This window comes from Punica granatum, chromosome 7 (genome assembly GCF_007655135.1).
Source record: "Punica granatum isolate Tunisia-2019 chromosome 7, ASM765513v2, whole genome shotgun sequence".
Taxonomy (NCBI): domain Eukaryota; kingdom Viridiplantae; phylum Streptophyta; class Magnoliopsida; order Myrtales; family Lythraceae; genus Punica; species Punica granatum.
The window spans coordinates 10052539-10071288 of NC_045133.1; the positions used below are offsets into that span (position 1 = coordinate 10052539).

General features: G+C 38.3%; 2 protein-coding genes, 1 long non-coding RNA gene and 1 other non-coding gene across 4 annotated transcripts; all 4 read left to right on the forward strand.

Moving 5' to 3' along the window:
- Window positions 1-2959: 2959 nt before the first annotated feature.
- On the forward strand, window positions 2960-5925 carry LOC116213030. The gene is made up of 3 exons (XR_004157982.1): window positions 2960-3145; window positions 4444-4511; window positions 5642-5925. It is a non-coding gene; the product is annotated as an uncharacterized LOC116213030 (long non-coding RNA).
- A 4294-nt stretch (window positions 5926-10219) lies between these two features.
- On the forward strand, window positions 10220-12705 carry LOC116214176 (pentatricopeptide repeat-containing protein At3g61360). The gene is made up of 2 exons (XM_031549504.1): window positions 10220-10696; window positions 10874-12705. Exon 2 carries the CDS (start codon window positions 11041-11043, stop codon window positions 12553-12555), a length of 1515 nt encoding a protein of 504 aa, XP_031405364.1. The 5' UTR covers window positions 10220-10696; window positions 10874-11040; the 3' UTR covers window positions 12556-12705.
- A 570-nt stretch (window positions 12706-13275) lies between these two features.
- LOC116214177 (photosystem I reaction center subunit psaK, chloroplastic) lies at window positions 13276-14607 on the forward strand. Its single transcript, XM_031549505.1, has 3 exons — window positions 13276-13617; window positions 13820-13900; window positions 14288-14607. Exons 1-3 carry the CDS (start codon window positions 13537-13539, stop codon window positions 14513-14515), a joined length of 390 nt encoding a protein of 129 aa, XP_031405365.1. The 5' UTR covers window positions 13276-13536; the 3' UTR covers window positions 14516-14607.
- A 452-nt stretch (window positions 14608-15059) lies between these two features.
- Window positions 15060-15132, forward strand: TRNAR-UCU. Its single transcript has one exon. It is a non-coding gene; the product is annotated as a tRNA-Arg (tRNA).
- The last annotated feature ends 3618 nt before the right edge of the window (window positions 15133-18750 follow it).

The window sequence follows — 18750 nt, forward strand, 5'->3', positions numbered from 1 at the left end:
TCCTTTGTGCGATTAGATGAAGTTCGTTGACAGTCACTGTCCGCCTCGAATGGTCAGCTTCCCTACCCACGATCAATTCTCTTACACTTCCAGGCTGTACTTACACAGAGATGTATTACACAGATATTTTTTCACTGTCCATTAATACCAGGATATGAAAGAACAAATAATATGATCAAATTAAACAGAGGATCACTTCCATTACAGTAATTGACTCACATTCATTACAATGTATTCTCTATTAACAGTTGGGGTTGTGCTTGCACTGATCTCTGGTGAAGCAGATGTAAGGTCTAATCTTCCCTTATGTGAGTTGGATTTTTTTCTACTTCCTCCATCTCCAATATTGGTAGACCTTTTCTGCCCCTAATTAAAATGGATGAAATTAATAGGAAGTAACTCCAAGAGTTAGCGCAAGAGGATATAACGCGCGTACACTTTGTGAGGAGTTCACGACCTTGTTGGTTTGTGTGCGCACCCGAATTTCGTCTCGTCGGGGCACGCATGCGCGCACCTAAATGCAACGCGGCTTGGGAGTGTCGACCTTCCCGGGGACGCGCGACGGACGCACGTGAGAAGGAGTCGCCACTTGCCATTTTACGACCCGAAAGTCGAGGGCCGGCAAGTTACCCGGGTCTAGGGGTACATGGTACACCTAAAATGCTAAGGCAATGGTCTGTATGGAACCAAAAATTCCGAATTCGGGGGTTCTATTACGTGTGGGCCTATATCCCATGCGCTCTTTCGGTACTCTAGCTTGTCTAGGCTTGCCATTTTAATTTAATTACCGCTTAATTAAGTTCCGCTCATCTTATGCGTTTTGACACCGTAAATTCGAAGAAACACTCTGACCATCCACTCTCCGACCGGGATTTTACATGAATATATGTATAATATAAAACCTTACATTGTTCTCTCAAATAAATAAAAGACAAGCTATAATGACTAAATCCCGGTCAGTTCGCATTCGGCCATGATTTCACTCATGCTCACCGTATAGTTTTGGAAAAGATCGAAAATTAAATTAAATGCGCACTCGGTGTATGGGGATATTGGATCCCGTGATCGACGGTTATGAGCGTTGGACCCAGTGTGAATTGAGTCCTAAGGGATCAGGCTCGATCCGCATTACAATCAAGTGCAAAAGATTTAACAAGCAAGCTCAAATAAACAATCAATGGGGTTTTGTTATCGCCGAATTTACGTGAATTAACTGATTATTACCCGAGGTATCTTGGCATACAAATCCTACCTTAAAACAAGCAAAAAGGGGTGATGGATAGGGTATGTAGCATCCGGCATTATTTTAACGGACCCAACAGACGTGATGTCCATAGTCAAGTCTTGAATGTGTGGGTTGTTTTTAGATTATTCTGTATCGTGACAATATGGCTTTTACAGATTAAAAGTATTTTCACCTAAAACCAAAAAACCTAACCCTCTAATTGACTATTGCCCATGTTTGATTTAAGCCGAGTTTGTGATTAATTTGTTTTCCCATGTTTTGACTAATTCTATGCACAAACCTACGCTAGGATCACGGCATGACAAGAACCGGTAATCATGCCCTTGAATCGGTAAATATGCGTGTGCATGAAAATTAAGATTACGTTGTACGTATCTCGGTGCTTTTGAAACTGTGAATTTTGAAAAGGGCATGACTAACAGTTTTTGAACTGTCGACGCGATTACAAATTATTAATCAATTCGTGCAATCCATTTAAAGAAATCAAGTGATTTAATTTAGCCAAATTTAACGTCCCAATTATCCCGTATGTAGAATTTTAGGTTAATTAAAAACTTGCCGAATGCTTTAGTCTACGGATTTCGAGCCGTCGAGATAGCCATTATTTGACCGCCCGATAAACTCTAATTTCCGACATGGTCACATAATTACAAAAATGAAATATTTAAATGGGGCAAATGCATTGTCGGTGGGTGATCCAAGTAGAAAAGGGCCGGATATTTTAGAAAATGTCCAGGGGGACTGAATTGAACGATTTTAAAAGAGCAGGGACTGATTTGAAAATTTTGAAAAAAAAATTGGGGATTGATTTGAAAATTCTAAAAAATTGGGGACTGATCTGAAAATTCTAAAAATGGGGACTGTGTAAAAAAAATTACTGAAAATGTCCTAGGACTTATTTGAAATGAATTTGAAAATCGGGACTGATCTGAAAACAAAAAAATGGCCCCAGGACTAAACTGAAATAACTCGAAAAGTTCTTAGGGATTTTTGAAAAAATTCTGGGAATTCCAGGGCTGAATGGAAAATAGTAAAATGACTGGGAATTTATTGAAAAGAATTTTTGAAATTCGGGGCAGATCTGAAAAGGGTGAAAAATGGCCCCGGGACTAAACTGAAACAAATTGAAAAGTTCTTTGGGATGCTTAGAAAATTCTGAAAAATCCAAGGACTGATTAAAAAATAGTAAAATGACTGAGACTTGATTGAAAATAATTTTTAGAATTCGGGGCAGATCTGAAAAAAAATAAAATGGTCCCGAGACTAAAATGTGACAAACAGAAAGTTCGTAAAATCGAGTTCGGGACAAATCCGATCACCCATGCGACCCAAGAACACTCATTTCACATTATATCCATCAAGCAAGCAATAATATTCGGAAAGGAGCCCTAATCATGCTACTAAGTCGATAATTTACCTAATCCGGAAAGTTGAGGGGCTTCTCTGTAAATAAAAAAAACGCCGGACAATCGGGTTGGATCGGGCTAGCCCGCCCGAAGGAGAAACCGCCCGTGTGAGATCTGATTTTTTTTTCTTATGCCAAATAGCATGCATACACATACACTTACATACCTATATATAGACATACGTTATATATATATATATATATTGCTGAAGCCAATTAAAAAAAAAAAGGGTAGAAAGGGCCCCACGTGGCCTTCCTCCCTTCCCCCAGCAAACCCACCGCCATTGACTTCCTTATTTTTCTTTCTTCTTCTGTTCTGTGTGGGGAAAAACAAGATGAAACAGAGCACTAGAGAGAGAGAGAGAGAGAATATGCGAGAGAAAGAGAAGGAAAAAAAAAAGAGAGTGAATGAGCTTTGAGCCTAGTTCGAAAGGGGGCATATACAGACCAGGGAGTACGTGAAGATTTAGGGCTGTTGGGTGACTATTAGTAAGGTATGTGTTGAAGATTTTTGAATTTAATTTTGTGTTGAGTTTATGTACTTTGTTGCATCCTTTCTTTGATGAGTTGGGAATAAGGAATATTTAATTGCTCAACTTAAGGGAAACTTAAATATAACAGAGGTTAGAGATGGTGGAAAAGAAAGTGTAAGGTGGAGATTAAAGAATTGAACAGAGATGAACGGGAACAGGACATCAAAAGGGAAGTGAGAATATGCAGCAGGAGGAAGTGAGAGAGTGCAGTAAAAGCTGGGGGTGAGGCTTAAAGGAGAATACGGTGTTGGTTCGGGTCTAGATGAATAATAATAGTGGATGAATTTTCTTTTTATTTTGGTAATCAGTTCTTTAATTTGTTTCTTCTCCTCGGCCAATTTTCATGGGAAATTAGCTGAGTTTGACTTGACAAAATTCAGATTCTATTTGTTTTGATTCCTTTATCATTAGCCATACTTAAGACAAGAATTGAGCTTGAATTCAGTTTAATTATTGATGTGTTAGGTGTTACATATTGTTGGTCCTGTTCGTTAGAATTTAGGCAACTATTTCATTTGAAAATTTGGGCGAATTAAATGGCTAGCCATTAGTGTGAATTGATGATTACTATGCGAACATCATGCATCTTATACGCTCTCATATACATTATATATATAACGTGATACATGAAAATGCAAGGAGGGGAAGTGGTGCAGTGTAAATTATCTTTGTTAAGTTGAATTTTATCATGAGAAATCCATGGATAGATTAAGTTGGAAATATATAAGCGTATACTTATTTATACTTGATAATGGGTTTTCAGAGGAGATTAAGTGAGCAGTGAAAAAGATTATTAACATTTTAGTTATAAATTTGCTCATTTTACTGTTTACAATGTTATACGATTAATTGGTTTTGTTTGGGAATAATTTCAGATTTTTAAATTAATTGTGAGGACATCAAAGGGTGAATTGAGTATTAGGAAAGGTTGGGTAATAAATTGCATCATTCCATGAAGCATTATTCTGTAGATTTATCTAAGATAAAACTATAAAGAGATCATGGGGGTTAATGGGGTGCTTCTTTCATTATTATTATTATTATTATTATTATTTTTGTGCTAGATAAACATATTAGAGACTAGTATTGGATTGCTTTTTCATGAAAATTATTCTAAGATATATTGAAATGGAGAATTAGTTTGTAATATAATTTATAATTTTTAGGGGGAACAAACGTACTGTCAAAGAGTTTGATTAGTTACTTGGTGGTGTGATATATGCTTATAAATTGGTCTTGTTAAATTTAATATATGTCAGGGATGGAGTATACCCAAGCCATGTATCTCGAAGAGTTGAACTACGTGATTTATTTTTGGGAGTTATCGGTGAGTACTTTATTACATTGTGAAATGATATATATATATATATGTGTGTGTGTATGTGTGTGTATGTATGTTATGTGAATATTCTAGTCCTTTGTAAAATGATGCGTTCTAATTGTATAAATTGTTAAGATGAATATTGTGATAGTTAGATTAAGGAATTGGTCGTGCTATGTTCCGTGATGGAATTTGAGAGGCATTGTCTTGTATGTTTCACTTTGATTTGAGATAATGAGGTGTGATTGTGTTTACTGGTTGTGTATAAGATATGTGATGGTAATGTGCTGCCATTGTGATGTGATTGTGATTATGCTTGGGTATAATGATGGTATGGTTACAACTGATCATGATTTTGATTGTGGTTTGACTATAGCCATGGGATCGCTGGACCCGGCGGAATACAAAATGGGCCAGATCGGCCGCTGGACCCAGCGGAATACAAATAGGGCCAGATCGGCCGCTGGACCCGGCGGAATATAAACAGGGGCCTGATCGGCCGCTGGACCCGGCGGAATATAAACAGGGGCATGATCGGCCGCTGGACCCGGCGGAATAGAAAAAGGGACATGATCGGCCGCTAAGACCCGGCGGAATACAAATTGAGGTCAACTCTTACCGCCAGAGGTTAATAGGCGGCCCCCGCTTATGAGATATGGATATTGGGAGTTGAGAATGATAAGTGCGAGAAGTGCGGGGTCACGGTACCGTCACAACTCTGTTGCGAGGGAATGCAACCCTATGGCTATATTGATTTGGTTGGATTGTATATTGTTTGTTTGGTTGGATTGCTGTAAATGTGATGATTATTATGATTGTCCGAATTATTACGTGGAAGCCGTGTTGTTTGCTAAATTGATTTAGTTAGGCTATGAGACTTAGATGATGTTTGGTTAATGGTTAATTCTAATAATAGTTTATATGGTTATAAGGGCAATTGATTGTTAATGAATGAACTTAGTAATCATTTGTATGTATTGTCTAATATGTCGTGTTGGTGAATATTTGCTTATGCTACTTCTATCTATATGAATGTTTGGTTGTCTAAAATATATTTATCACTTAATATTATTCATTTTGCTTTGGAATATAGTGCTCACTGAGATGCAGCTCACACCCTGCATACGTTTTTCCAGATAGCTTCCGATTGCGCGGAGGAACCACTTTTTGATATCGGGGATCAGCTCGGAGGACTAGGTAGGAATCCTTAGTTAGTTGATAGATTTTCTTGTGTATAGAATGGACTTAAAAATGTTACGACCTGAAAATTTTGTTTAGTTGTATCACTGATGTGAGAGCGAAAAAGAAATCTCAGGAAAAGTGTATAGACCTATTAGAGTTGATGGATTGGTTATGTACTTTGGAAATTTATGGGATTCAAGTTTTTATGTGAACAGTTCTTATATGATAATGGATTCGAGGAAATACAAGGGAAACCTTACTGAAATTTCGGGTCGTGACAGCCCGGAAGAGCGCTGGGCCGGACTGGGCGCGTTGGGCCGAATGGACTTGGACTGGGCCTGCGAATAAAGAGAAATGGGTCGAGGCCCGTTAGCCGGCGATCGGGATCTGAGGAGGACGGCAGCGGTTCTCGCCCCTGGACGCCGCGACGACGGCACGAGAGGGCGCGGGAGATGGCTCTGGACACCGCCGATGCTTCACCATGGTCGATCGGGACCTCACCGGTGCTTAATCAGTCGGAATCGGGGGAAAAACTTGCGGTTTTCCGGCGAATCTTCTGAGTTCTCCGATCTCCAAATTGGCCAAATCGAGCGCAAAATTTCCATTTCTTGTTACTGGGTCGTGTTCTTTTCCTCCCGAATCCCCTTTCTGTTTATTTTGATTTCAATTTCCTCCGCTTTCCGTTAAGATTTCGGCTGATTTGGCGGAAATCGCGAAAATCGCGATTTGAGGGCTTTCTGGGCCGGCGGGAATCGCGGGCAGCCGACGAGCGCTGCCCGGCCTGCTCGGCCCTGCTCGAATCCCTTTTTTTTTTTTAAATACATATATAATTTAATTTAATTTAATTTAATTTTTTTTTAAAGAAAATTTTGCCCCCCTCGGAGCCGATGGACCGAAATTAGGTGCTGACAGTTTGAATACCCCTTTACACATGTAATCCTTGGTGATGCCACTTACACATGTGTTTGCACATGAACTGACATAAATTCATGGTCTTGTGGGTTGTTCATGGGTTAATGGAGAGTATACTCTTCGTTATAAAAAGAAAAAAAATTAGTGTGAAGTATTAGAATCAAGGATGGAGTGAGGGGAGTTAGGGGTGGCAGTCATCATTCCTCTAAAATTTTGAATTTATATAAAAAATTATAAGTTCTTTTTTTGTGAAGTTACTTATATTCGTCTCCCCTAACTCGACAAAGTTACTTTCTCTTTTGTCCCCCTCGACCAAAATCTTTGGTTCGTCCCTAATTTAGATTTAACATTAAAGTGCTATTATGTCAATTTTTTTTTTCTCTTTTATAAGAAACAAAACAGTATTTTCAATTCATGTATACTGCATAAAGCATTCTATGGGACAGTAAATAAGTTAATTGAATGAATCACTCCCACTTACAAAATTACTACTATATACTTGAAGCAAAAATTGTAACAATGGACTGAAATTTTTATTTAGTTATCGTTTTAAGTACTTTTACTATAAGTACAATCCATCCATATTAATAGAAGCTCAAATCATAATAAAAAGATATAATTATATATACATCGAAATTATGAAATCAAAATATTGCTTGAAAATATTATAAGTAGGAAAAATTAAAATAAAATCATGCATAGCATGGCTACTTTGCTAGTATTTGTAGTAAAATAAAATGTTTGGTAGGCTAGATTGGGGAAGAATAGTGGGCGGGATGGATTAGGGGTGTAAGTGAGATGAGATGATTTGCAAATTGTGTGTACTCGACTCGATGAAAACTCGAATGTGACTCGATCTTATTGAGCTTGAGCAGAGCTCAACCTAAGCATACTAGTTGAGCGAGCCAAGCTCGAGCTCAACAGTATTTAGCTCGAGAAACTCTTGAACCTAACCGAGCTTTATGGCTTTACTACACGCATATAGTCACAACTCACTATATATAAGGCCCATAAGGTCATAATTATTGGTTTTGTTTTGAGTATAAACGAGCTTAAACTCATCTGAGCTTGTAGAAGCTCGAGTTGGTCCGAGCCTGTATGCTTATTTGAGTCTATACCAGCTTAAGCTCGAATAGAGTTAAATCAATGCTCTTTTGCTTTAATAAATCGAGTCTTGTCAGGGTTGTGCTCGAGCCTATGATTTGTATAACGAATTGAGCTCGAATTTGGTAATAGCTCTATGAAAATAGAGTTATTCGGCACCTTTAATGGGTATAATTAGAGTTAGTTTATCGAGATTTGGTTAGTTTGAGTAGGTTTTTAGTCTATTTTTCATTTATTTGCATTCTTAAAGAGTTTAGGAGTTTTTATTAGTTTTTGATTTGTTTTTAGGTGATTTTTGGAGTTAGTTCATTGATCGATTTTTTGCAGTCTCTAAGTTCTCCAAGTTTTTGGACAGGTTTAACTTGAGTAATTGGTGCAAATTGCATATGGATAGAAGCACGACGGTTTAGACGGTTCGTGATTTGAAGCTTGGACGATGAAAATACGACAACTTGAAATTTGGTGCGTAGAGTAGAATTACAAATCCAAAAGGGCCCATGATGATGCGAAATTGAAGGCCTAGGCTGCCCCAGATCAATCCACTCACCCAATGTCCTATTTTTTCGATATTTTATATGGGTTTTGGGCATTTCTAAAATAGAAAATTACGAAGGAGATATTTGGATTTATTAGGGTTAATATTGTTGGGTTTTAGGAAAGATATTCCTTGAAGCTTAAGATGTAAAATTAAATTTCAATTATTAGGAAATTATATTTGGGTGAGATTTTTAGTATTTTGAAGTCTTTCTCCCTTATTAAAAGACAAGGCTAGGCATGAGTTTCGTATGGACGACGCTACGGTCGAAGACACATTCAAGAGAGACATGTTATTTGGGTTTTTTTGGTTTTCGTGGCACAATTCTATATATATTTTTATCTTAAACTCTTATCAATTTCTCTTTAATTTCAATGTCTACGTTGAATTCTTGCATTTGTTCTTCATTCCTTATGGGCTAATTTCATATGCTATGACTGCAATTGAATCCACATGTAGTTAATTTGATTTTCTTTTTAATCTAGTGAATTTATAATGCAAATATATTTAGTCTATTTCCATGCTCAATGCTTGCAATTGCTTGATTGCAAGTTGTATTGATCTCAATAGTTTAGATGAACTTGAACGGGAAATTCTAGATATAGATTAGGGGTAGACTAGCCTAATATCGGCTCTGATAGATCGTTTTTAGGGGAAATTCAGGTCTATGATTGATTTGTGGGTAGGATAGTACCTATTCACCTTAGGTAGCTGAAGAGTTGTGCTTAATGAACTTGTATTAATTTGGTAACCATAGAAATGTCGGGATCGGTTAGTGTAAGTATTTTCATGAGTGATCTAAAAGAACCTTACGGATAGTTAAGAATCTAGGTTAGTAGATATGATTTTAAGCGAAAGGAAATTGCTCGAGTTAGCAATGTATTAGGGAAAATTGTAATTCTAGGTCCACCAATTGATCGTCCATTGTCGTTGATTATTCTTGAATTATTTTATTTATTTTATTTTAATCCATCCATCTTTGATTTACTTGACCTTGATTAAGTTGTGAATTTTGATTGTTAGTAGACTTTAGGTTAAGTTCTCGTGGGAACGATACTCTATTTATCACTTTATTACTTGTCACAACCCGTGCATTTGTGACGTTTAAAAATCATCAAATGGATGTTTAGACTCAATCAAGTTGTCCTTGCGCTCAAGCTTATGAGAAAATGATCAAGCCGACCTCTGGCCTTCTAGTTCAGGGTTCGACTCGGCTTGTTGGCACTCCGAGATGAGATGCATTCGGATGATTTATGTCGAAATGACCAGACTTAGCCTATAATTTGTTTTATTTATTTTTCTTTTAACACGTTCATTTCTCTTCTGGTGATGGTGATTGAGGAAGAACTGGGTGGGACAACCGCCACCTCTCGGCCGGCCCCCGCCACTCACCGCCGCCACTGAGATAGCGAGCTTCTAGACATAGATTAGGGGTAGACTAGCTTAATATCGGCTCTGATAGATCGTTTTTAAGGGAGATTCAGGTCTATGATTGATTTGTGAGGAGGATAGTACCTATCACCTTAGGTAGCTGAAGAGTTGTGCTTAATGAACTTGTATTAATTTGGTAACCATAGAAATGTCAGAATCGGTTAGTGTAAGTATTTTCATGAGTGATCTAAAAGAACCTTACGGATAGTTAAGAATCTAGATTAGTAGATATGATTTTAAGCGAAAGGAAATTGCTCGAGTTAGCAATGTATTAGGGAAAATTGTAATTCTCGGTCCACCAATTGACCATCCATTGTCGTTGATTATTCTTGAATTATTTTATTTATTTTATTTTAATCAATCCATCTTTGATTTACTTGACCTCGATTAAGTTGTGAATTTCAATTGCTAGTAGACTTTAGATTAAGTTCTTGTGGGAACGATACTCTATTTATCACTTTATTACTTGTCACAATCTGTGCACTCGTGGCGTTTAAAAATCATCAAATGAATGTTTAGACTCGATCAAGTTGTCCTTGCGCTCAAGCTTATGAGAAAATGACCGAGCTGACCTCTGGTCTTCTAGTTCAGGGTTCAACTCAGCTCGTTGGCACTCCGAGATGAGATGCATTCGGACGATTCATTTCGAAATGACCAGACTTAGCCTATAATTTAATTTATTTTATTTTTCTTTTAACACGTTCATTTCTCTTCTCTGGTGATGGTGATTGAGGAAGAACTGGGTGGGACAACCGCCACCTCTCGGCCTGCCCCCGCCACTCACCGCCGCCACTGAGATAGTGAGCTTCTGGTCCGAGAGAGAGAGAGAGAGAGAGAGGAGGAGGAGGAGGAGGAGGATTATTCATCGACCGGCACCTCTCCGCCACCAGCACTCACCGCCGCCGCCAAGTCTCTCTAGCCTTTGCCCCCGACAGCAATCTCTGAAGCAGCAGCAGCAGCAGCTGCTGCCCCCTAAAGAGGCCCACGAAACAGTGTCCCTCTTCTCTGTTCTTAAGCTAAATCCGAGGTGAGATTGACCGCCGTAACGTCTTGGTTCGTTTTAGCGCAGGAAGGAATGTGTTCAGCTGTCTGCTTCTTCTTAGTTCGTGGTGTTGCAATAATTTAGGGTTGGTCTGTGGATTGAGAAGAAGCCTCGTTCTTTAAGCTTCAGAGCCTTACTGATAGATGGAACCGTGTTTTGAAGGGTATTGAATAATGGGCAGCTGAATATTCTGCATTTTGATTGATTCGGAAGCTGCTCGGTCGCTGTCGCCCGATGTTATTTGCAGAAGCAATCGAACGTTTCGTTTCTCAACGGGAAAAAGGCTCTGTTAATTGAAACTGTAAAATAGTATAGTGCGTTGAGTTATCATGCTCTGTTTGAGGAAACTGATCGGACAGCGAACTCGATTCAATTGGATCCCCCAAAGGCTCATCCTGTCAGCCCCAGCTCCAGAGTTTGCAGAGACCGCCGATGAGATCGAAAGAATCACCAAACTCATCAATGACCACCCGTTTCCGCAGCAACCTCTGCACCCCATACTTCAACAACATATCCCTCCTCAGTTGCTTTCAAATCCCTTTGTTGAAAATGTTCTAGGCCGCCTATTCGCAGCCCATTCCAATGGCCTTAAAGCCCTGGAGTTCTTCTGGCATGTGACCCAGCGTCTACCGGGGGGCCCTAGTGTTGATGCGTTTGAGAAAACCCTCCACATCCTCACCCGGATGCGGTACTTTGACCAGGCGTGGGAACTGATGGAGCATATCCGGGTGACCCATCCTTCGCTATTGACCCTTAAGTCGATGAGCATCATGTTATCCAGAATAGCCAAGTTTAAGACCTATGAGGAAACCCTTGAAGCATTCGATAAGATGGAGAAAGATGTCTTCGTAGGGAAGTTTGGTACTGAGGAATTTAATGTCCTTCTTCGTGCATTTTGCACGCAGAGGATGATGAAGGAAGCTCGGTCGGTGTTCAATAATCTTCATTCTCGCTTTTCTCTAGATACCAAGTCTGCAAATATCTTGCTTTTGGGATTCAAAGAATCAGGAGATGTGACCGCTGTGGAGTTTTTTTATCATGAGATAATCCGAAGAGGTTTCAAGCCAAATTCTGTCACATATGATATCAGAATCGATGTTTACTGTAAGAAAGGCTGTCTAGGTGACGCATTGAGACTCTTTGAAGAAATGGAGCGGGTGAAAGATTTCAAGCCTACAGTCAAGACTATCACCACTTTGATTCACGGTGCAGGGGTCGCTCGAAACCCGGGAAAGGCATGGGAATTATTTGATGGGATTTTGTTAAGAAATATGACACCAGATATTGGGGCTTATAATGCGTTGATCAGTTCAATGGTCAGATGCAGGGACATAGAAGCTGCAGTTCAATTGATGAAGGATATGGAGGAGAAGCAAATTGGGCATGACAATGTAACTTACCATACCTTATTCTTAGGACTGATGAGATCAAAGGGCATCAATGGTGTTTGCGATTTGTATTATAAAATGGTTGAGAAGAATTTCGTACCCAAAACACGGACTGTAGTTATGTTGATGAAGTTCTTCTGTGTAAATCAGAGGCTTGATTTGGGTTTACACTTGTGGGGATATATCATCGGGAAAGGGCAATGTCCTCATTCTCATGCATTGGATCTTTTGCTGACCGGGCTCTGTTCCCGGGGAAGGTTGCTGGAAGCCTTCAAGTGCTCGAAGCAGATGATGCAGCGAGGAAGGCAGATGAGTGAGTTGTCGTTTAGGATGTTGGTCGGGTCTCTAACTCAGTCTGGTGAAACTGAGAAGCTGAGAGTGCTTGATGACATGGTAAAGCAGTTAGGTAGTGTGTTGCCTCCTTCAAAAGGACATGCTAGAGATATGATGAATTAAGTGTCTATGATTATAGCCTCTCATATTTTGTATTAGTAGCAATTCTTACATGGTTAACTCTATAGAGCTATTTCGATTTTACGTGGCCTTCTGTAAAACTGTGCATACTTAAATGAGAAATAAAATGCTCTCTTATTGTTGGCACCTGTATGAAGCTTGCAGTGCATCAGCTTGCTTTTGTTTCTCCAACTGTCTGCGAGACTGCAAAATTCTAAGCTTGATATATAGCATTTGGTGTGGTTAGTGTTGATTCTCGAGTTTTAGGACTGTACTCTCAGATGCAGCTTTGTCGTGGGCAATATTTTTATACTGATAATTACAATAATTTTGTTCGTCGATCTTTGTCAAGGCAAATAAGGGTAGAGGGAAGTTCTGGTTGATGCATCAGGTAGGAGGGCGAGTTTTTTTTTTTTTAATCTCTTTCTTTCTGCTGATTATGGAGTTTTGTATTTGTGGCCTCTTAAACAAATGTTCAGCTCTGATGTTTCTGGCATTTAGATGTTAATAGCCGTAGGTTTTACCTTAAGTATTCATAAGAACCAAATCAGATGAAGTTAACCATTTTAATCAGAGAAGGTGGCAAAACTATTGCATTAGTAAGGGTTAATTTTGACACTACGCACGCGAAGTTCGACCCCGTATGCATAAACGAACCTCGGGGGAGAACAACACATGGAACAGCAATATCATAAGTACTGCTAATGTGGTGAGATTTTCTCAGACATCCAAAAAAAACCTTATCCAAACAAAGTGAGCCCAATAGTGGAGCGCCACATCAGCAGCAAGTATCTGAGTGTATCCAAATCTGGGCAGTCTGAGGCCACAGAATGCTCATGTGGCTGAGCTGCGGAAATCTGCTGTCCTGTTTCTTATAACCCATTTCTTTTTCTTGTTGCTGATCTCATAGGTCTTGTCTGAAGAACAATTTGACCCATTTGGAGGAGGGAGAAGAAGGTGAAAAGAGCTGAATCTTCAGAGGAAATGGCAACCACTGTAATGACTACTCTCCCTCAGTTCAATGGGCTGAGGCCCTCTGTTTCAGCAGCTCCGGTGAAGGGCCTGGTGAGTTCACAGCTCCCTTTTCTTACTTAGCGTGTCCGTCCTCGTGTATGTTGCTGTGGTGATTCGGTTGACCGGGCACGGAGATTAATGGAATTTGTATTCGGGTTATGATTTCTCTTGTCTCTTTGTTGAGGCCACTGTAGAACTGATATAGTTAAGATTTAAGAAATTTTGAGGAGTATGTGTCTGATGTATCGTGCAGGCTGCAGTTCAACCGATGGGACGCAAGGGAAAGGGGGCTCTCGGTGCTCGCTGCGACTTCATTGGTTCCCCTACTAACTTGGTAAGAATACCGACTCTTCGTTTTTTCGATTCACCGGATCCGAACTGTAAGTCCTCTTGTCCAGTAATAGATGTCAGTTCCCGTTACTACTGTCACTTGCATCATGAGCAACTGGAAGTGATGCATTGGCTTTGGAGCAGTACATTCACTTGCTGCTTTTTCTGATTCGGCATTTCCCACGTAATCCGTTGGAACGAGTGGGAAATGCAATGCCTTGATATTTATAATCTGAATATCATTCGTTCCGGATTCATTCCCGAGCCATTCGTCGTACCAAATCTGGCCTAACTTAGTATCTTACTGAGGAATGCAAAGGAAATGCACAATCTCTTGAGACTCAACATTGATGCTGATCTTCGATTTGACCTTTCCCTTGCCTTTTGACAGATTATGGTGACCACGACGAGCTTGATGCTGTTTGCAGGGAGGTTCGGCCTCGCTCCATCAGCCAACAGGAAGGCCACAGCCGGGCTGAAGCTTGAGGCCAGGGAATCTGGCCTGCAGACCGGGGACCCCGCTGGCTTCACCCTTGCCGACACCTTGGCCTGTGGGACCGTGGGCCACATCATCGGTGTCGGGGTCGTCCTTGGCCTGAAGAACATTGGTGCTCTGTAAAAAAAGAAGTTGTAGTCTTTTTGTAACTCTTCCAAGGAATGTTGATAATATATTTTCGTTCTCTCCTAGTCTATATATACGCTTTCGATCCACGTCTCTATCCTCAATTCCTCTGCATACGTTTCCAACTTATGCTGTTTAAATTGATTCATCAGACCAAATTATTGACCTGGATCGATCTTTTTGTTACCCCCACTCTGTTCACCACACAAGCTACAAAAGGACAGAAAATAAAGAAATGGGTGACCATTATGAAATCGGACTGGATCATTGTGGCGTTTAGATAACAAGTTCTTTCGGTATCGGCATTGGATCACATATGAGTCTGCGAACAAATTGAAATTTTGGATTGAGACTCGGACATTGCTCGGTTGTGGTTGATTCCTTAGAAGATTCCATGTACTTATGATTTATAGCATCCAAAATTCGTCCAAAAATATGATTCTTAATTGATTGACATAGATGGCCCACCCCAAAAAAAAAAAAGGTTTCATCGATAAAAAAGCAAGTTGAGGAGTTAAATCTAATTCAAACCCCGGCAAAAGCGCCCGTGGCCTAATGGATAAGGCGTCTGACTTCTAATCAGACGATTGTGGGTTCGAGTCCCACCGGGCGTGCATGCTCCCATTCTTTTTCTTTTTCTTTTTCTTTTTCGAAAGAAATCGCCATTTTCCCCTTTTCCTTTAATTATGTATGTATAAAATAAGATGGGCTGGGCCCGGCCCGTTAGTGTTTCTCAGGCCCAATTAGAGCACTTCTCATTTTCTTCCAGCAAGAAACTATGATCTAAAAAAGAAAATAAAAAAAGGAAAAAAATGAACTCAACTATCAAACCGAATTGAACCAAAATAATCTAATCATATGAATCGATTCTATAAATGTGTTTTAAATCCAAAAAGCAGTTCGGTTAATGACTTATAGTGTATTTGGTAACGGAGTATGATTATGATTTTATTTGATTTCACGGGATAAAAACAAAAGTAGTTGAGAATTTTTTTTATTAAATTGTAAAAGAATATACAAAATTAATGATTGTGTTGTTTAATTGATAGATAAGTAATGAATAATTAAAACAATTTTGGTATTAAAAATTAATTGTAATAATTGATAAGAAAAAATATGTGAGAGAATTTATTATTAAATTGAAAAAAATATAAAAATAATGATTATATTGTTGAATTGAAAAAAAAGTAAAATTAAGTAAAATTAAGTTAAACTTAAGTCTGTTCACAATCAGAACATTATAATATAAATGATGATAGCATGCAAAAGATTATTGAAGTAATAAAAAATATATAATTACCGCAAAGAAATCAAAGATGTATAAGAATAATATTTAAGAGTTTAATCCTCTATGATATAGGAAATCAAATATATATAAGTATATATATATCCAAACAAAAAGTCGTTTATTTGGTCAGGATTCTAATGTGAGAGAAACTAATAAGGAATATATGTAATTAAGTAAAAAATATATCCCCTTAAATAAATAAATATCATTTATATATAGATATTGTTAAATTATTAGGCAATTTATTTAGCATATTATATATTAGAAAATCTTCTAATGGAATATTATATATGAATATATTTTATGAAATTACATAACTAAGGAAAAGAAATCAAATAATACTGCAGTAGCTAATACTGTAAGATGCAATATAATATAATTTCCTAACATAAATCCATGCTTTAGAATTTATTCAATTTACTTAGGCAAAATATATATATATCTATAAAATAAAAATGCCTGATGGAAGTATTACATGAGAGCTTTCATATATAGGGCCTTGTAATATTTTGATAATATTACTAATAGCAGATAACTAACGGAAATAAATCAAAGAATAATAGGGGAACTAATCCTCGATGAAAAAAATTATTGTTTCCAATGTAATACATTACCTGTAATACCCGGGTTTGTTACGGCAATATTTTAGGTACACATATCTATCTCTCCTTAGTAACAGTCAAACGATTGATTTATTTTCAATCAATTTGATTTAATTGAGAAAATTTATTCCTATATAAATGTTTTCCTTTTCACTAGTTGCATGGCCACGAAAATGAATTTTAGAAGACATATACATACATTTCAAAATCACTAATTTAGGATAGATTACTCACATCGCAACTTGCCCAAAAATCCAATGCTTACAAATAAATATTTTTTCGGCTAAACTCACTCAGTTGCTCTGTAAATATCAGATCAATAATTTCAACAAAATTGAAGATATACTCTTAATATATTTACTTAACAAAAATGAAATGGAGATAGATATCTGTATGTAAAATATTGCCATAACGAAATATTATATTACCTCTCCAACAGTTGCTCAGCTTTCAGAGTTTGTAAATAAGTCGTCGGGAGCTAGCGACCTGATCTGGGGTGGGGTCACCGGTGGAGGCATCCCCACCCCCAATTCAGATCTATGAGTCACGGGCACTCCCCGCTCAGATAAGAGGTGGGGGTGCCCCCAACTCAGAGATTTGAGACCTAGCTCGCTAATGGGGTTTGGGCCCTCCAACGACCAGGTTCGAGGGTTGGGCTCGTTGGGAGGGGCGCCCCACCCCGATTTAGTTAAAAAGGAAAAAAAGAGAAAGGAAGAAGAAGAGGGAGAAAGAGAGAAGGGCTCCGACTTCTAATGACTGGCAAGTCGCCGGAAAACATGATCCACGGGAGGGAAATAGGCGTACATAGAGAGGGACGGAAGAGAAAGAAAATTTTTTTATTGGATTTAATTTTTATTTAGGATTAATAACAAAAAAAATCCAAAAATTTTCACCTTTTAACTATTTTAGTCCGAACCTTTTTTTATTTTATCAATTAAATTACAAACTACCGATTTGATAATAACTTTAGCATACTGTTCATATTTTCGTTAATTTTAACCGAAATTGTTGATGTATATATGACAATGCCACGTGACTCACAGTAATTACTCAAGTGGGTGCTACGTGTTTTGAAAAAATAAAGGAATATTTTGAAATTACAAAAAAAAAAGGGACTATAAGGCCGAAAGGGAGGTGGCCAATGATGGGGGCTTCGATGTTGATCACTACCCCCTGATTTGGGTCTCCAATGACCTCTTCTGTTGTTAGCAACCACAGTTGGTACAGTGGGGGCCGGCGTCAAGGCCTCCAGTTGGAAGTTTTTTCGATTTCGATTGGGGGGTGGGCGGTTGCAAGGGGGCAAGGGGGAAGGGCTCTTTGCTGGCCCCCACCGCCCCAATTGGGGGTTAACTCTTTTGTCGCCGGAGACCCCAATAGGGGCGGCGGGGGCCTGCGAGTCGTCGACGACAACAAAGGTCGCTGGCCACCTCCTATTCTCCTCCCTTTCGGCATTACAGTCTCATTCTTTTTTTTTTTCTCAATAAAAACATGTGGGATCTACTTGGCCAATCACCGTAAGTCATTTGGCACCGTCATATACACGTAAGCAATTTCAATTAAAATTAACGAAGATATTAATATCCTGCTAAAATTGTTATCAAAATCGGTAACTTATGATTTAATTGGTGAAAGAAAAATGTTGGGGCTACATCATTAAAATGTGAAAATTTTGAGATTTTTTTGGTTATTGATCCTTTTATTTATGAATATAATTGCTTTTATTTTTCAACGAAGAGGTAATTTCAAAGAAAGAATATGAAGGATGTAATAATTTATCCAAATTATTTTATTGAACATATTTTGAAATTCCTTCACGATCGTTGATAATGATGGAATGCTCCAAGCCCTCATTCAAGAAATCTGCTTCAATTTATTCCATCAGGGGCTCCCATACTGTCACCTTTATTTTTTTCATCCCAAAATATCAATTTTTAACACGAATCATTAATAATTATATCATGAATATAAATCAATGATCATTTTTAAAATATTAAGTAAAAATAGTAAGTAATTGCTCAATATCTATTTTGTGGGTAAGGCCAATTGCAATTTTTAACTTTTACCTTCTAGTTGAACATTCATGTCATTGTATTATCTTTTTATTGTTTCTATATTAGCAAATTCAAACTTGTATCGATTATTGGGTAATTGTTCTTTTTTCAACTCGATCACTAAAGTTGTTAGTAAGAACAATATTTTTACCTAGACGATACTTCATTGAGGTTGTAATTATTTTGAAATTCAAGACGGTGTATAAATCTCCTTCTTCAATTAGGTTTAATGGAAGGACGATATCATAGTTACCTTTGCTCAATCATGCTATGCTCCAGATTGTTATTTTT

Bases quoted from the DNA above. Each gene is read 5' to 3' on its own strand.
- LOC116214177 (XM_031549505.1), top strand. From the start codon at position 13,537: ATGGCAACCACTGTAATGACTACTCTCCCTCAGTTCAATGGGCTGAGG. The intron at 13,618-13,819 runs GTGAGTTCACAG...TGTATCGTGCAG, and splicing joins CAGCTCCGGTGAAGGGCCTG to GCTGCAGTTCAACCGATGGG. The intron at 13,901-14,287 runs GTAAGAATACCG...GCCTTTTGACAG, and splicing joins TTGGTTCCCCTACTAACTTG to ATTATGGTGACCACGACGAG.
- LOC116214176 (XM_031549504.1), top strand. From the start codon at position 11,041: ATGCTCTGTTTGAGGAAACTGATCGGACAGCGAACTCGATTCAATTGG.